At 39.1% G+C, this 17,156-nt stretch overlaps 1 protein-coding gene across 5 annotated transcripts in view; it reads left to right on the top strand.

The window, feature by feature from the left end:
• The window catches only part of HELZ (helicase with zinc finger), a 150,435-nt gene that overhangs the window by 72,813 nt on the left and 60,466 nt on the right, over nucleotides 1–17,156 (top strand). For 3 of the 5 annotated variants that reach the window (XM_087710231.1, XM_087710229.1, XM_087710227.1), the window contains exons 12-14: nucleotides 3,738–3,868; nucleotides 9,931–10,110; nucleotides 10,889–10,993. In XM_087710231.1, the coding sequence (XP_087566357.1) occupies nucleotides 3,738–3,868; nucleotides 9,931–10,110; nucleotides 10,889–10,993 (416 nt within the window). The remainder of the gene's footprint in view (nucleotides 1–3,737; nucleotides 3,869–9,930; nucleotides 10,111–10,888; nucleotides 10,994–17,156) is intronic. The other 2 variants (XM_087710230.1, XM_087710228.1) reach the window with 1 other exon arrangement.

Here is a 17,156-nt window from a genome sequence, read left to right as displayed (position 1 = left end):
TAATGTATGTCTAGATACATTAACCAATTCAAAACAATTTCATCAGTTAAATTATATTACTTGAAGGGAACATAGGGCAACTGCTTTGAGTACTTATCCATCTGTACAAAAGATGTAAATGATGTTTAAAGCCTTTAACAGCTAGGACACAGTTTTGTTAAGATTATTTATTTTCTTAGCTTTTTTTTAAACTGTGAGAAGCAGAAGAGAACTTACTCCACTGTATCTGTTTGAGTCTGCTGGCTTAATGACAATCAACACTTTTTCACTTTTAGCATTCCTCTTTGGAACATCCTTTTTCGTTGTTGTTGTTTAAATTTTATCCAACAGAATTGGGATAAAATTTAGAATTATTTCATTCCTGCAAGGGAAAATGATTTTCATTATTTGTGTTTGTGGATATGTTGTTTCACAGTTCTAATTATTTATTTTAAACTTTACTATGTATAACAGTTCTTAATATTTTAAAGTTAACATTTGTTTCAACCTATGAACAAATTAGTGATTTTTAAATGCTTGATTTCTGCTGTTTCTTACAAATTGTCCTTATTTTCTACTGTACATTTTACCAAAAAACTATCACTCAGTTTTGTTTGCCCACCAAAGGTTTGTTTGTTCTTTTATAAAAAATCCATCAACTGTTAAATTAGAAATCCCATTTTTGTATTATAAAAATAATGTATTAAAATTATTTATTTAGACATTTCATATAAAATATAGAAAACTATGAATGAATTCCAGGATATGGTAATACTGTATGTTGTAATCTACCATAGAGTGTTGATTGACATCATTAATAGTAGACATTTAACTGTCACCTGATTTTGGAGGATGAAATGGAAAACCTGTCATGTCATATTTTCTGAACAAAATTTACTTCCATTAAACACATTTAATATATTCTTCTATACACCATGAAATGATTTCTCTATCTCCTTTCTGTAGGCATATAGTGGCTGATTGGCTATTGAGTAGAATAACTTTCAAATACAGTTTTCATGTGCAGATTGTAATAAATGAATTTTCATTGATGGAAACTGACAGTGTCACTTTCTAATTGATTGAAAAATTATGTGAGAATCTTAATGTATTCATTTAACCTGCATAATTAGTTGACATGCTGCTTACATCAGTGGTACTCAAGCTGTATATTTTCTAACAAACAATGATCAAAAGGCTAATTGGCTCTATCTGAAAATAGCACTTTAGTACAGAATGAAATGGTTCATTAGAGGTGGTGACTAGATTATTTTCAGAGGTTACTTGAAGTTGAACTTGTTAATGTCATTCCTGCATTTCGCTAAATAGCATTGATGTATTATGGAGCGCATTTAGCTTTACATAATAATAAAATATTATTATCCATCCACTCCATTAATAGGTTTCTATATTTTAGAGAGGGAGTGTGTAGTTTGTGACCTCAAGTTCATGTGGCTCCCAAATCCCCTCAGATCATAACCAGGGAAAATCAAGACAGTTTGCTCTCATCTTGGGGTGGAAAACATATGGAAGCTACAATATATCCTCAACATATTCTAGTTTAAAATCCAGTTAAATCCTCCAAATTCCTCTCTGATCCCATCCACATATGCATTATAGCTACACTATAGCTCACCACTTCCAAATGTTGTTTTTGCCCACCAAAATAGTTTCTATACCTGTTTTACTCAGTTTAAGGTATTATATTATTTATTTATTTCACATATTTATAAGCTCACACAACTCAAGCAGTGTGACTCTGGAACATGTGACTCATGTTTAGTGACAAAGGCTCCCACTGAAATAATTTGGAAAATGAAGGGAATCACACTGTAGGATTGGCTGGAGAGTGCTTTGGTAAGAGGGAAGGTGGAAGGTAAAGGTGTTTAACCTTTCTGTAAGTCATGTGCATGCCTGCCAGTTTTCTGTAGTTGGCTGCTCAATCATTGCCCTTGTTGTTGACCAAATTGGCCGGGGTGTGGGGGATGTGGGTGGGAATTAATAAAGCATTATGAGAGCTGTGAAACTGGTACTGTCAGATTTGCTTTCTTTATCATGTTTCTACTAGTTTGCTACTTGGGTTTTGCCTAAGACTATTGCTTATATTTGCTTTAGTTTTTTAACTTTGCGGTTGTGCAAAGCATTTGGAAGAATGCCTCAGGTAGGGCACCACAATTGAAACACCACTTCTGGAAGTATTAAAACAGCCATATTTGTTGGATGGCTCATGGCTCTGTTTTTAAGAATGTCCTCAGCTAGGTGCATGTAGGTGTGCATGTGCCCATGTTACAAGCACTGCGGCTTTGTTTCACTAATGGTCCCAGGTTGATTGTCTTTTGTTCTTTGTGTCCTAAAGCTGGAAACAAGTTTGACTTCAAAAGCTGGAATTTTCATAGGGTTTCTTTTTTCTAGCAAGCTTTAGAGCAATGTAATCCTATTTCTTTGCATGAGAGGATATAATTTGCATGTCTGTAGGCTATTCCAGAACTCCATCTAAGTCTGTAAGCTTCAGTCTACCCTTCCCATTTTGTCCAATGAAGAATTCTCAGAATTTCAAAAATGTGAATGCTAGTTTGAACATGTTAGGATATTGAGGTTCCCTCTCCCCATTTATAGTCAAAACAGGTCCTTTTTGTTGTTTCATACCCTGTTTCCTTCTAAATAAGGCCTCCCCGGATAATAAGCCCAATTTTAGCATGCGCTAAAATAAGCCTTTTCCCGAAAATAAGCCCTCCCCAAAAATATTGCAACATAGAAGCAGCCATGAGGTGACCACACTCGCTGCCTCCTGCACCTAAAAAATAATAAGATCTCCCCAAAAATAAAGCCGTGTTTATTTCGGGGGTCAAAAGAAAATAAGACACTCTCTTAATGAGCCGAGGTGGCGCAGTGGTTAGGGTGCAGTACTGCAGGCCACTTCAGCTGACTGTTATCTGTAGTTCAGCGGTTCTAATCTCACCAGCTCAAGGTTGACTCAGCCTTCCATCCTTCCGAGGTGGGGGCATATGCTGACTCTGTAAACCGCTTAGAGAGGGCTGAAAGCCCTATGAAGCGGTATATAAGTCTAACTGCTATTGCTATTGCTATTATTTTCAGGGAAACACGGTACATAAATAGAATAAAAAATAACTTTTATGTTATTTAGGAAAATTGTTTGACAACATAACATTTCAATATATTTTTTATGTAGTGCTCTGGCTATATTTCTAGTGAAAATTGTGGTGGATAACAATCTGTTTGGCTCCTATTAAATTGTGTTGTTTGAAATTTTATATTTTGTCTTTTTGAATATGTGTGTGTGTGTGTATACGTATATATAAATAAACATCCCAATATTGTAGAATTGTTTGAGCAGTCAAAATGATGGTAAATGAAGTCATATTGCCTTATAATGGCTGATTTTAAAACAGTCAAATAAATGGATTTTGTTGATTTTAGAAATATTTCTAATTTTTTAATGGGTTAATAAAATAAAGTTTTTAATGCCTTGTTCTTTCAAAATAATGTTTGTTTTATCTTAACTAAAATATGTGTTTGGATTATATCAGTTTGCGATATTAACATGTGGTCAAGTAGGAATGTGTTAATTATTAATTATCATTCAAGTTTCAAAAAGTTTATTCACAAATTATGTAGTTTTATGGTGACAGTATAGGGATTCATTATTTGTACGAGTTTAACTAATCCTTTTAATTTCCTGTTTTCTGGCATGTTACTCATTTATTCATTCCTTCATTCTTCATTTTGTATGCACTTAGGTCGAGCTTCAGTTTCAGTTAAACCGCTTACCCCTCTGTGAAATGCATTATGCCTTGGATAGGATCAAGGACAACGGTATCCTGTTTCCAGATGTCAGCATGACCCCCACAATACCTTGGAGTCCCAATAGGTACAAAAACTTTAATCCAGGGAACTAGTATATTAAAATTACAGAATTTGCATTCCTTGTATTTAGATGATTCATATAACCTTGTCCATTATAATGTTTTAGGTAAAGTGATGAAAAAGAATGACTATTTTTTCCTATGAATGTCAGGATTAGGCAATGGACTATTTTTATTCTTTAGATCAAAGGCCAGTTTTAATCAATCACATCATTTATGGAAGAAACTGCTTTAAAAATGAACTGTTCTTTCAAATATGACATACTTAATGCAGATTAAAGCTCAGTTGGAAACATTTGTGTTGGTTTATATAAAAAGCTATGGAGAAAAGATGGATCTGAATAGAGCAATCTAAAAGAATCGGGTATGAGAGGATTTTAATCTGCCTGATGATGTGATGTTGCATCTTTTAGTTAGGGGTGTGGTGAGAATCAAAACTTTTCTAACTCTGGTTTGTAGTATTTGTAGAATATTATTATTTGTTTTTTAATCTTACTATTATACTGGTACATTACAGGCAGCAAATTAATTAAACTGCTGTGTTTTTGTGACTTTTGTGTATTGCTCATGTATATATTTCTTGTAGATCAATACATGACAATGTTTCTGAGATATGAATCTACCGTAATATAAACAGTACATTCAGTGGTGGGTTCCGGCAGCTGCTACTGCCAGTTTGCTCAGAGACCTGCTGCGTGCGCATGTGCAGTACAATGAAAATTGCTCTGCACATGCTTAGAAGCCAAAAACAAATGGCGGCGCTAGGAGAACCGGTTCAGGCGCGTGGCAGGCCTGAGTCACTGCTGGGTCCAGCGACCCACATCTCCAAGCTACTACTGGTTCGGCCAAACAGGGCTAAACCAGTAGGAACCACTGAGTACATTTTACAAAAAGGTAGCAAAAAAGTATAAAAGAATCAAAAGGTATTTTACCATTTGAGGAAACAATGCTGCATACAAAGCCTTTTGAGCTTGAATTTAGACTGATTTCATTGTTTGAAAGTAAGGTACGTTTGTAATCTAGGCAAGGAGTAGACAATCTTTTTATCCCAACAGCTCTTCTTTTTATTTCTATTTCTTTGTGTGCAAGATAATTAGATCACTGGAGAAGACAGGATTGTGTTTTTGAGCCTGATATTTCTCTCTCTAGGTTTTTTTAAAAAGGTTATATAGGTTTTACCTTTATCTCCCAGTGGCAATACCAAGCCAGCATTACCGAGCCAGTCTTAACTTGGAAAAGTTAAGTGGGTTTTTAGACATGGGAAGAAGGCAGTAGCAAACTACTTCCATATTGTTGTTGTGAAAACTTGCAGTACTTGTAGTCTTCAGAAGCCAAATTCAGTTGAGGGAGTCTTCATCTTTTATCACAAAAGACAAAGAGAAAGCAATTATTCTTGAATACAGGTAGTCCTTGCTTAATCTAATTGGAACTGGAATTTTCATTGCTAAGTGAGGCAGTTGTTAGGTGAAACGCCACAGGACCTCACTGCTTAGCAATAATAGTTCCATTAGTTAGGCCAGGATTGTGCTCTTGTTAAATAAATACTTCACGCTTCTCCTGCCCTGACACATTTGCCTCTGTTTCAGCACACACATCCCATCTCTTTTGGCCTTTTGACCATTATGTATTCTGCCACCACCCACTGTCACCACCCCCAAAGTTGCTGGCCCTTTGAAAAGCTTTGGAAGAGGAATGCTCTGCTGAGAATGAGCAGAGGACCTGCAGGTTGTTTCTGTTGGTGCTGGAATCGCCTCCAGTCCACACAGAAGGCCACAAGCCATTTATCTAGGAACACTTCCAGTGTGAACCACAGAGCCTATGCCGCAAACAGCCCTGGAGAACCTGTCTGTGGGCTTCAACAAATTGGAAGCTGCTGGCGCTTTGCAAGGTTTTGCAGGAGGAAGGCTGGACTGAGAGTAAGAGGTGGGCTGTACTGGTGCTGGACTTGCCTCCATACCTCATTGAAGCCTGCAGGCTGGGTCTCCATGTGTGCTTCTAACACAAGCTGCAGAGAAGTGGAAGCCCTCATCCCTCTGCTGTCTCCAGTTCTGCCACTACCCTGGGCAACACCTGCCATACATTCTCCACCTTTATCTGGGAAGGCCCCGCCTCCTCTCCTGCCTCGCCCAGTGACAAAGAACACTACACCTTGCTGCCACATTGTCTTCTCCCTGGCTGGACCCATCAAGCTTTGGCTGATGAGGTTCTGCTGCCCTGCGATGAGCACTTGGATTGTGGGCCAGCAGCATGAACAAGTCAGTCAGATGGTAGTGATGGGATAAAGGGGAACAGAGCTCTGCGGTAGAATCCAGAGCAGCAAAAAGGACAGAAATAGGGAGAAAAATAGGCATGTGGGAGATGAAGCTTGCCTGCAGTCTTCTACATGCCTACTTGTAAATCTGCCACTGCCCATGCTAAAGCTGCAGTTTAAAACAATCATTAATCTAATCTATAAATGGTCTCAAGCATTTACTGCCCCAATTTCATTCTTTCCAATTCTATAGTGTTAGTGCTTCTCAGTGTCAAAGGTAGGATTTTATATTCTTTCCCAAATTATTTTAAAACATCCACTCAATTGATCACATTTTTAATTATATTTTAATTATATTTTAATTATATTTAATTATACAGCCATGGACTTGACCCAGGTAATTCGGGGTCTGACTCACTCAGCGGGTCACACGCTTGACCTCGTATTTCTCTCAGAGCAGTGGAGACGTGATCTAGATTTGAAGGGCATTAACACCTTGCCCTTGTCATGGTCTGATCACTTCCTACTGAGGCTTGACTTTCGGAAACCAATCCCCCACTGTAGGGAGGGGAACTGATTAGGTGGTTCCGCCCCAGGCGCCTGATGGACCCTATGGGATTTCAGACGGCACTTGGTGAAATACCTGATGCTCTCGTCCACAGTCTGTCAGAGTCCTTAATCGCTGCTTGGAATACAGCGGCGGCGGGGGCTCTAAAGTTAGTGGATCCAGGAGGGCTCCTTGGTTCACCGAGGAACTCCGGGAGATGAAGCACCAAAAGAGACGCCTAGTGCGCCGCTGGAGGGCCAGTAACTCTGAATCCGACCGAACACAGTTAAGAGCCTTCATTAGGACTTATCTAGTGGTGATACGGGTGGCAAAATGTGCGCATTTTTCCGCTCTTATTGCATCCGCCCTGTTTAGAATAGCCCGCTGCCTCTTGAAAGGGAGGGATGCGGACGATCCTTTACAGGGTAAAGCTGAGGAATTTGTCCAGTTTCTGTCGGATAAAATCGCTCGGATTCGGATGGACCTGGACTCCAATTGCACAGTACCAGCCGAGGTACCGGGGGAAGGTCTTGAGCGAATTTTATGGAGAGAGTTTCAACTTGTCGCTCCTGAGGAAGTGGACAAGGCCATGGGAGCGGTGAGTGCCTCCACCTGTATACTGGACCCGTGCCCCTCCTGGCTGGTCTCGACCAGCAGAGAGGTGACACGTGGCTGGCTCCAGACGATTATTAACACCTCTCTTCGGGAGGGATCCTTCCCGCACCCACTAAAGGATCCGGTGGTGAGACCCCTCCTGAAGACATCTTCTCTGGACCCAGCCATTTTGAACAACTATCGTCCAGTCTCCAACCTCCCTTTCATAGGGAAGGTTGTTGAGAAGGTGGTGGCCTTTCAACTCCGACGGTCCTTGGATGAAACTGATTATCTGGATCCCTTTCAGTCGGGTTTCAGGCCTGGTTACGGCACGGAAACTGCTTCGGTCGTGCTGATCGATGATCTCTGGCGAGCCAGCGATAGGGGTCACTCCTCTATCCTAGCGCTTCTTGACCTCTCAGCGGCCTTTGATACCATCGACCATGGTATCCTTCTGCGATGGTTGCGAGAGGTGGGAGTGGAAGGCACCGTCCTACGGTGGTTCTCCTCTTACCTCTCGGACAAGTCGCAGTCGGTGTTGGTTGGAGGGCAGAGATCGACCCCTAGGCCCCCAATTATGGGGTGCCACAGGGCTCGGTCCTGTCCCCCCTCCTATTTAACATCTACATGAAGCTGTTGGGTGAGATCATTTGCCGGCACGGGATTAAATACCACCAATACGTGGACGATACTCAACTGTACCTGTCCGCCCCGTGCCAGCTCAGCGAAGCAGTGGAAATGATGTACCAGTGCCTGGAGGCTGTCAGGGTCTGGATGGGAGCGAACAAGCTTGCACTCAATCCCGACAAGACTGAGTGGCTATTGATGCTCCCTCCCAAGGATGGTCCAGTTATTCCATCTCTTAGCCTGGGGGGTGAAGTTATATGCCCCTCAGAGAGGGTTCGCAATTTGGGAGTCCTCCTGGATCCACAGCTGACGTTAGAACATCATTTGTCGGCTGTGACCAGGGGAGGCTTTGCCCAGGTTCGCCTGGTGCACCAGTTGCAACCCTATCTGGACCGGGAGGCCCTTCGGATGGTCACTCACGCCCTCGTCACCTCAAGACTGGATTACTGTAATGCGCTCTACATGGGGCTGCCCCTGAAGAGTACTTCAAAGACTGCAGTTGGTCCAGAATGCAGCCGCGTGAGCGATAATGGGTGTACCTAGATATACCCATGTTACACCTATCCTCCGCGAGCTGCACTGGCTTCCCATTGGTCTCTGGACACGCTTCAAGGTGCTAGTCGTTACTTTTAAAGCCCTACATGGTTTAGGACCTGGCTACCTGACAGACCGCCTCCTGCCATTTACCTCCCAAAGACCTATTAGATCACACAGATTGGGCCTCCTCCGGGTACCATCGGCGGGTCAATGTCGGCTGGCAACCCCCTGGGGGAGGGCCTTCTCTGTTGCTGCCCCGGCCCTATGGAATGATCTCCCCGTAGAGATCCGGACCCTCACTACTCTTCCGGCCTTCCGTAAAGCCACTAAGACCTGGCTGTTCCGGCAGGCCTGGGGCTGTTGATCAGCATCCAGCCCCATTTTATGTGTATGTATGTTGTGTAATTTTAAAATGATTATGTCTCTATTTTTAATTTTTAATTCCCTTGTTGTCTGTAAGCCGCCCAGAGTCCCCTGGGAGTGGGCGGCATACAAATACCAATAAACTTCAAACTATATGGTTCATTTCTGTTTTGTTAATGTCACTTGTATTAATTAACCAAAAACAATATTCTGTGATCTTAAATAAACTGAACAAGTATTATGGTGATGTAATCACAGTGGAAAGTTTATTAGATTTTTTAAAACTTAGTTTTGATTATGAAAGCAATGGGAAGAAGGTCACAAGGCCTGTTTCAAACCAAGTTGGAGTGTTTTAGGCCTTTGGACAGAATGAAAGAGGGCTATTTTGTTCCAAGCAGAAGAGGTGTGGGAAGAGCGGGCAAAATGCCAAGGATGTTATCTGCTGAGATGGTAAGGCAGTGAAAAGAAGGAGTGTCATATCCATGGCAAGTGAAGTGGTGGGAGATGCTGGGATGGGTGTCTGAAGGGACGGAAGGAGAAAAGATGCTGGGAAATCAAAGGTAGGCAGGATGGCCCACTGACTAGTGAGACATGCTGCGCTGGGACATCAATGGCAATAACTGAGAGGAGGGGGAAGTTGCAGGGAAGATTGAGGGCAGATGGACCAATGGTATATCAGACATTGATGAGAGATGAAAGACGGAAGAGGAGGTGCTAAGATTTGGAACAGGCAGGTTAGTGGAATATGTCCCACTGGGAAAACTGAAAGAAAGAAGAGAGGGGACAAAGCACAATAGCCTTGACCTACTCAACCCATCCAGATTTTGTTTCATATGAAACAAAGTGTCCTGGATTTTGGTTCAGTCCGATCTGAAAGTTTCAACAGAACCTCTAGAGCAGGGGTGGGGAACTATGGGCCTTTTATGACTTGTGGACTTCAACTTCCAGAATTCCTGAGTCAGCCATGCTCCTAGTTAATCAATCAGATGATATGACCAAATGTTAAACAGTTTTAATTTTAATTTTTTTTTAAGAAGTGGATATTTTTATCCTATTAGTTTTGAGATTATAAAAACAGTGTAAGAATTTATTAATACAAGCTTTGTTTCCGATGTGTCTTTGATTATATCCTGCTTTCTATTGTGCAGGCAGTGGGATGAGCAGTTGGATCCTAGGCTCAATGCAAAGCAGAAGGAGGCTGTTCTGGCCATCACAACACCACTGTCAATTCACCTGCCTCCAGTCCTTATTATCGGTCCTTATGGGACGGGCAAAACCTTCACTTTGGCTCAGGCAGTCAAACAAATTCTCCAACAGGAGGACACTAGGTGAGATGGGATGATCTGCAGATTTTTAATTAGGAGGCAAATACCTCTCTTTATTTAAAGGTTAGCAGAGTAGAGTTTTCATCTGGCTTTACCCCTCCCCACCTTTCCCACCATCCCTCATTGTCTTATATAGAAATTTAGCAGAGTATTTGTGAGTCTTAATCTCTCCCTTTGAATTAAAAGTGGCGCCCTGTGAATAAAAGCACAGCATTTCATTTAGAAATCAGTTATTTGTATAGCATTGTGTTAGTGATCTTTGTTTATAAAACCTTATTACTTTTTATTTATTTATTTACCCACATTTGGTACGCCACTAATTCCTGTGATTCTAGGTGGCTTAAAATATGTAAAACTAAAACATGGATAAAAATAGAATAAAAGCAATTAATCATAAATAAATAAATAAAACTTAAATACGTAAAGGACATGAAGGTAGGGACACATAGAATCTTGGGGCCATACTGTTCCAGGCAGACGGGGCTGTGCCATGGCCTAGCAAGAATGTCTTCTTGCTAGGTCACGATAAAGGCAGGCAGGCAGGCAGGCAGATTCTGTCTGGAGAAGATGGCCCTGAAGTAATGGAAAGCAATTGGAAAGGTTTTGTTGAAAGAATGTACATTCTCACAGAAGTTAGGAACATCATTAAATCATAAAATTTGCAGATTAATTTCATTGAAAGAAGTATGCAGAAAAGATGATCACTATTTTTTTGTAATTTTACTGCTTTGAATGATTTTCTGTTTCTTCATTGCTTTTTTATTTGCACCATTTATTCCAGCAGGATTCTCATTTGCACCCATTCTAATAGTGCTGCTGATCTCTACATAAAGGATTATTTACATCCATATGTAGAAGCAGGCAATCCCCAGGCGAGACCTCTCAGGTATTTTTTAAGGTTTATTACGTATCTATACAATATCTTAAGAAAAGGTGTCTGTTCCAAACAGTTTTGAAAAAAAACCATAGAGCTTTCACGTTTATTGGCATTTTAAAACGATGCTTTTGCATAACCTAGAGACTCTAACATGCATAATGAAAGAATGTCATTTGTGAGCTCATTTCATGCATTAAAGATAAAGACATCCTTTTTTAAGTTGTTCTTATGTGTTTATTTGTGCTTTCCTAACTGAACAAATTTTGATATGGTCTTCTAAAAAGCTACTAAAATATTTTAACAAAATATTGGTTGAATTTTGTTGGGGGTAAATAATGCTTCTTTAATTCAGAGCCAATGTTCACAGAGCCAAGTGAACAATTGTTAAAAAAGCTACATATCTGGGAAATCATAAAAAATTAGTTCAGTATCAACCTCTTTGTGTATTTAAATGAACTTGCTTCATGTATTCTTTCTAGAGTTAGCAAAGGAAAATTAATTGGGAAATAAAATATACGTGGTTTTTGTGAGAAATGTGTGTATACTTACATATCTGGAATATGTAGTTTTTTCTTAAAATGGATATGTGTATAATTTAGAGTTCATTTAAGTCATGGGTAGTCAACCTTTTTATACCTACCACCCACTTTTGTATCTCTGTTAGTGGTAAAATTTTCTAACCGCCCACTAGTTCCACATTAATGGTGATTTATAAAGTAGGGAAGTAACTTTACTTTATAAAATTTATAAAGCAGAGTTACAGCAAACCCCTATCGCCCACCATGAAAGCTGGAACACCCACTAGCGGGCGGTAGGGACCAGGTTGACTACCATTGATTTAAGTCCTAAACCTTCTATGAAAACTTCATCACTGCATTCTATTGTCCTGATGTTAGGACATCAGTGGAGCATAGATAGAATATTTCAGCAAACAAACTTTTTATATTTAAAATGATACTAATGAGCATGTGAAGTGGCAGCTTTGCTGTAGTGCCACCTGTAACAAAGATTACATCATTCATAGCAACCTGCAATCTATAAGATAGCTCAATTTTGAACTGTCTCAAATTCAAAACACTCCAAATGTGAGATATTTTGAATTTAAAACGTTTTTCATATCACCATGAGCTGTCCTGATTTCTCCTAGAATATTTCCTTTCTTACTCTGATATAGCTTAGAATTAGAATTTCTATCTTCTACCCTTAAAAATAGAAAAGGATTGGATATATCAAAGATATTTTTCTGCAAGGAAAAATCCTACAAGAGTGTTTGTTTTCAGAAGATTGGATAAATGGAATGGACTTTTAAGAGACTTCATGTTTAGAACAGGAAATGTTTGAGTACAAAAGAACATATTTCATTATTTTCACCTTCATTTGCAAACAAGATACTGGATTGTATGAATAGGTATCACTAGGGAAATTGATTCTGTTCATTGCCGATCATATTTGGATATAATTGTATTTGGAAATAGGATTTATTACTTGTTAGTGTAATATAAGGGTTAAGCTATTTGGCTGCAATGGAGTGGATCCAAATACATCCCCTTTCACACAACCTCTGGGAGATTCTGGATCAGGTGTCATGTTTTCCTGAAAATAAGACCTAACCAGAAAATAAGCCCTACACAAAAATAAGCCCCAGTTAGGCTTGTCAGACACGTTTAGTATTGTATTCCCCTTAAAATAAGACCTAACCAGAAAATACGTTCTAATGCATCTTTTGGAGCAAAAATTAATATAAAACCACCGAGTCTTATTTTCGAGGAAACACAAGTATTCTTCTTGCCCAGTCCTGCTAACTCTGCCATGGTCATTGTTGTGCTGATAAAGTCAGGAAGATTTCTATAGAAGTTTGAATCAACATAAAGATGGATAATAAATGCAAAGACTGAAATTAAAAGAGATTAAGAAGAAGTCTTCCATAAAAATCACATATTCTTACAATCTTTTAATTCCTCTGCAACATTGGCTTGGCTCACTGAAATAAACTATTTGTTACTGTTTGATGAACATTTAGCTTTTGGTGGCAAGAACTCAATATTGCAGCTTTGCATGCAGTGGGTCGTAAATTCAGTCTCTGACAATTCTAGTTGAAAAAGAAATCACAAAGTGGACTGTAAAACTAAGTTTCTGCTAATACAGAAAGACAGTTCATCTAGATTAGGGGCAACTTTAAGACCTGTGACTTCAACTCCCAAAATTCCCTAGCCAGCCCCTAACCATGTTGAAGAGTTGCCATTAAAAAAATTTTTTTATTTTGATAGAGATTTTATAGATTTATTTCTGTAATGGATTCTATTCCTTGGAAAGGCAAGGAAGCAACACAAACGCCTTTGTATAAGCCAAAATATCTGGTTCATATTGATTTCTTAGAACCGTGATGGTGATCCTATAACACGCATGCTCAAAGTGGCACTCGGAGCCATGTCGCCTGGCATGCACGATGTTGCCCATTCCTATTCTGGGTTTCTGGTGCACATGGGCGCATGATAATCAGCTGGCCTTCGTAAGTGCGGCAGTGCAGGAAATTGGAAGAGCTGGTCTTCTGGTTTCTGGCATGAGCGTGCGCAGCGTCCAGCTGATAGTCGCCCGTGCATGCCCGCCAATAACCGGAAGACTAGCTGGTTGGTGCGTATGCACATGCCGGGAACCCAAAGTTAATTTCCTGGCACGTGCATGCCCCCTGGGCAGCTTCCGAGTTGCATCCGCAACAAGTGTGCACGCGTTCCCCTTTAGGCACTTGGTGCCAAAAAAGTTCATCATCACTGTCTTAGAACATGCTTACGATGAAGAAATCTCAACTGTTGCAAATGGGGAAGACTAAATTCATCATGAAGTTGAGGAATCATTTATAGAGTTTATTTGTAATTTAAGTGTGGAGAACTTACTGAGGAGTATATAACAATTTGATAGAGTCCATTGAAACCCAAGCTGCAATTTAATAATTTCAGATATAATGTAGGTGATTGTTTAAAAGCCATGCAGTTAGGAATTCTTAGAGATTAAGTACTGAAAAATCTTCCACTTTAGTCTTTTGAAATTTAATTGATTTCAGAAACCTATTTAACACGTTCAATAAGAAACTGTTTAGGCTTTCTGTTTAATGGAGGAATGGCCTCTGTTTGGAAAAGCAATAGGAAACGAGGTAGTATTTCTATTTTTAGAGATACTACGATTGCTTAAATGTTAACTTTTACGCTTACCATGGTCAGAGATTCACTGACATTCAGAAATGTTCAAGATTTTTATTTCACTTTATATATTTCTACCTTATTATTTTGATTCCAAATAGAGAAACAAAATTTATGTTCCTCATTTGCTCCTTTTCCAGATAATTTGCTAAACAGAATTAGAATTAATAGTTTTAAGAATGAATCACAACAGAATTGTTTTCTTTTTTCATCTGCAAGAGAACAAGAAAGCTAATGGACTTAATTCATCTCCTTAGTTTTCATTTGTGTACTACTATGTTAGACTATGCTTATTATGAAACATGCTTTAAGTGGAAACTGTACATATATAGTACATATCACCCCAGGGACTTTTCCCATAATCTATAGGACACAGTTCATCTGCTGCTGCCTTCTCATGTCTGCTATCTTGTCAGATAACAGAAGCATCTTTTCATAGAGGGCTCTAGTGCTTGTGCTAGAAACTGGGAACTCATGGCGAGGCATTTATAAAATAAATGTAATATTTTTCATTAATGAAATTCTTTGTTTCCATCTTTTAGCATTTTTTGCAGCAAATATATCTTAAGTTTTAGAAGGTTGATTGCTCAGGACTTTATAAAAATACCCCCCCCCCCCAATCCAGTCTAGCTTGCTTTTTATTATTTTATCTTCCACAATTAGCTAAACAACTTTAATCATTATTAAAGATTATTAAATAGATTAAAACAAATGTAGATGAGTGAGTTCAAGAACTCCTATTGATCTGAGATTAGCATAATTCTTCCTCTATTTTTAAATAATTGCCTTGAATTACATACATAGAGGATAATACAGTTTTTATTTTTGATATGTTTTTCACATGTATCTAGTTGTATGTGTAGAAGGCATTTTACTTTAACTAGATCAAAGCCCCAGTTTCTTTGAAGTATATTTATTTCGAAGTTTTGAAATGTTTGCAAATGCTTTCAAAATAGCTGTGAGAAATAGCAAGGCAATACAGTGAGAAATGTTGCATAACTGCCAGTTGCAAGACATTTGTTATAATAGACCTGAAGTATAAAATCACCTTGCTTAAATCACTGTTGTCTCACCAAAGGGTTTGATTTTTCTTCACCATAGACCCAATTCAACTAAATTAAAGAAATGCCGTTTGAAAAGTTTTCTTATTTTCTTAAAATCTAAATTATAATAGTCCTGTGATCGGTCACTATTTTAAAATAAAGTTTCACCTAAAACTACAGCCTGGGGAAAAAACAAATGTTATGGAAAGTTTGCGAATAAATCAAGGATATTATATGGCTGGGTACTTTCACTGTGTTTGATATTAAATTATTGATTCACAGTTCTGAGATGAGAAAATTCCTTTTACTTATCAAACATAAATAATAAACATACATACATGTCAGTGAGCTTGTACAGTTCTCCCCCCCACCTCCTTCCCATTACTTTATGAAATTTGTTCTGGATCCCCATCCTGCATCAGTTTAAGAAAATCCCATTGCTGTATTAACCATGCCTGGTCTACTGAAGTACAGATAACAATAGGTATTAAATATCGATAAAATGTGGTTGATAGTTTAATTTCTGAATAAGATTGCAACCATCCACAGTCAAATTACAATGCATTTAATAGGAATGTTTTGTAATATTTTTTTGGAAATTGAGTAATACTGTGCATAGCTGTTAAATGCTTTGTGGACATATTGATTGCTTACTTTCGTATATGAATGTGTTACTCTATGTTACTGGTGTTTCCTTGGAGTGGGGCGATCTGAGTATTACAGATGTCCTTGACTTACAATCATTCATTTAGTGACCATTCAAAGTTATAATGGCACTAAAAAGTGACTTATGACTGTTTTCACACAACCTTTGCAGCATCCCCATAGTCACGTGATCAAAATTTGGATGCTTGGTAACTGACTCATATTTATGACCGTTGCAATGTCCCAGATTCAAGTGATCCCCTTTTGCAACCTTCTGACAAGCAAACAGGAAAGCCAGATGCATTTAACAACCGTGTTACTAACTTAACAACTGCAGTGATTCATTTAACAGCTGTGGAAAGAGTGGTGGTAAAATGAGGCAAAACTCACTTAACAGCTGCCTCACCGACCAACAGAAATTTTGGACTCAGTTGTGTTCGTAAGTTGAGAACTACCTGTACAGGAGCAAAGCCACCCAAATTTAAAGACAGATAGCAATGTACCTGTCACAAGCTAGCCCACCTTAAGCTGCTGAAATAAAAGGAAGCAAATTTAAGGTGTGTGGTAGTTTTTTCTGCGTGTTTGTCTTTTGTTTTCCATTTTGTGTCTTGCACTTTGTGTATCTGTAATGCAACCCTGTTCCTTCCTTCTTCTTCTATATATCTGTGGACGACGAGCCTTCTGCTCATTGTCCTGCAAGCTGTATGTGTCTCCTACATGGACCCTCTGCTTTGTTTTCTAATTATTGTCCCCCCTTTTTTTGAAGCACATTTTGCGTGGCATGTACATATGTACTACTGATCCTTGAAATTGTAGTTGTAGCCCGCAGCTTGATTTCACCACATTGATTTATTTGTTTAGTTTGGGTTGAGTGTTCTCTGCTGTGGATTTATTTATTGCTTTGGGGACTATTCTTGCTCTGTATTCCTTACTCAGATGCATTTTTTTTCTATGAGTAAAAAATACAGAGTGAGAATAATCCCAAAGCAATAAATAAGATTTTTTTGAATGCTTCATTTATGTTAAATAGTTCTACATGTGTATGTGGTGTATTAGTAACTGTATACACCAGGGGTGTCAACTCAAGGCCCATGGGCTGGATCCGGCCCGCAGGGTGCTTAGATTTTGCCCGCAGAGCCACCCTGGAAACAGTAAAGGACCGGCCCATGGTGCCTCTGCCAGCAAAAACGGAGCTTGAGAAAGCTGCATAGTTTTTTGCTGGCAGAGGAGAGGGTTGCAGGAAGCTGTACCAGCCAAAAACGGAGCTTGCAAGGCCACGCGTGATATTCT

This window comes from Thamnophis sirtalis, unplaced genomic scaffold (assembly GCF_051295495.1).
Source record: "Thamnophis sirtalis isolate CommonGarterSnake01/CBP01778 unplaced genomic scaffold, rThaSir2_p1.2 scaffold_3, whole genome shotgun sequence".
Lineage (NCBI taxonomy): Eukaryota > Metazoa > Chordata > Lepidosauria > Squamata > Natricidae > Thamnophis > Thamnophis sirtalis.
This window is presented reverse-complemented; position numbering and strand designations above follow the sequence as displayed.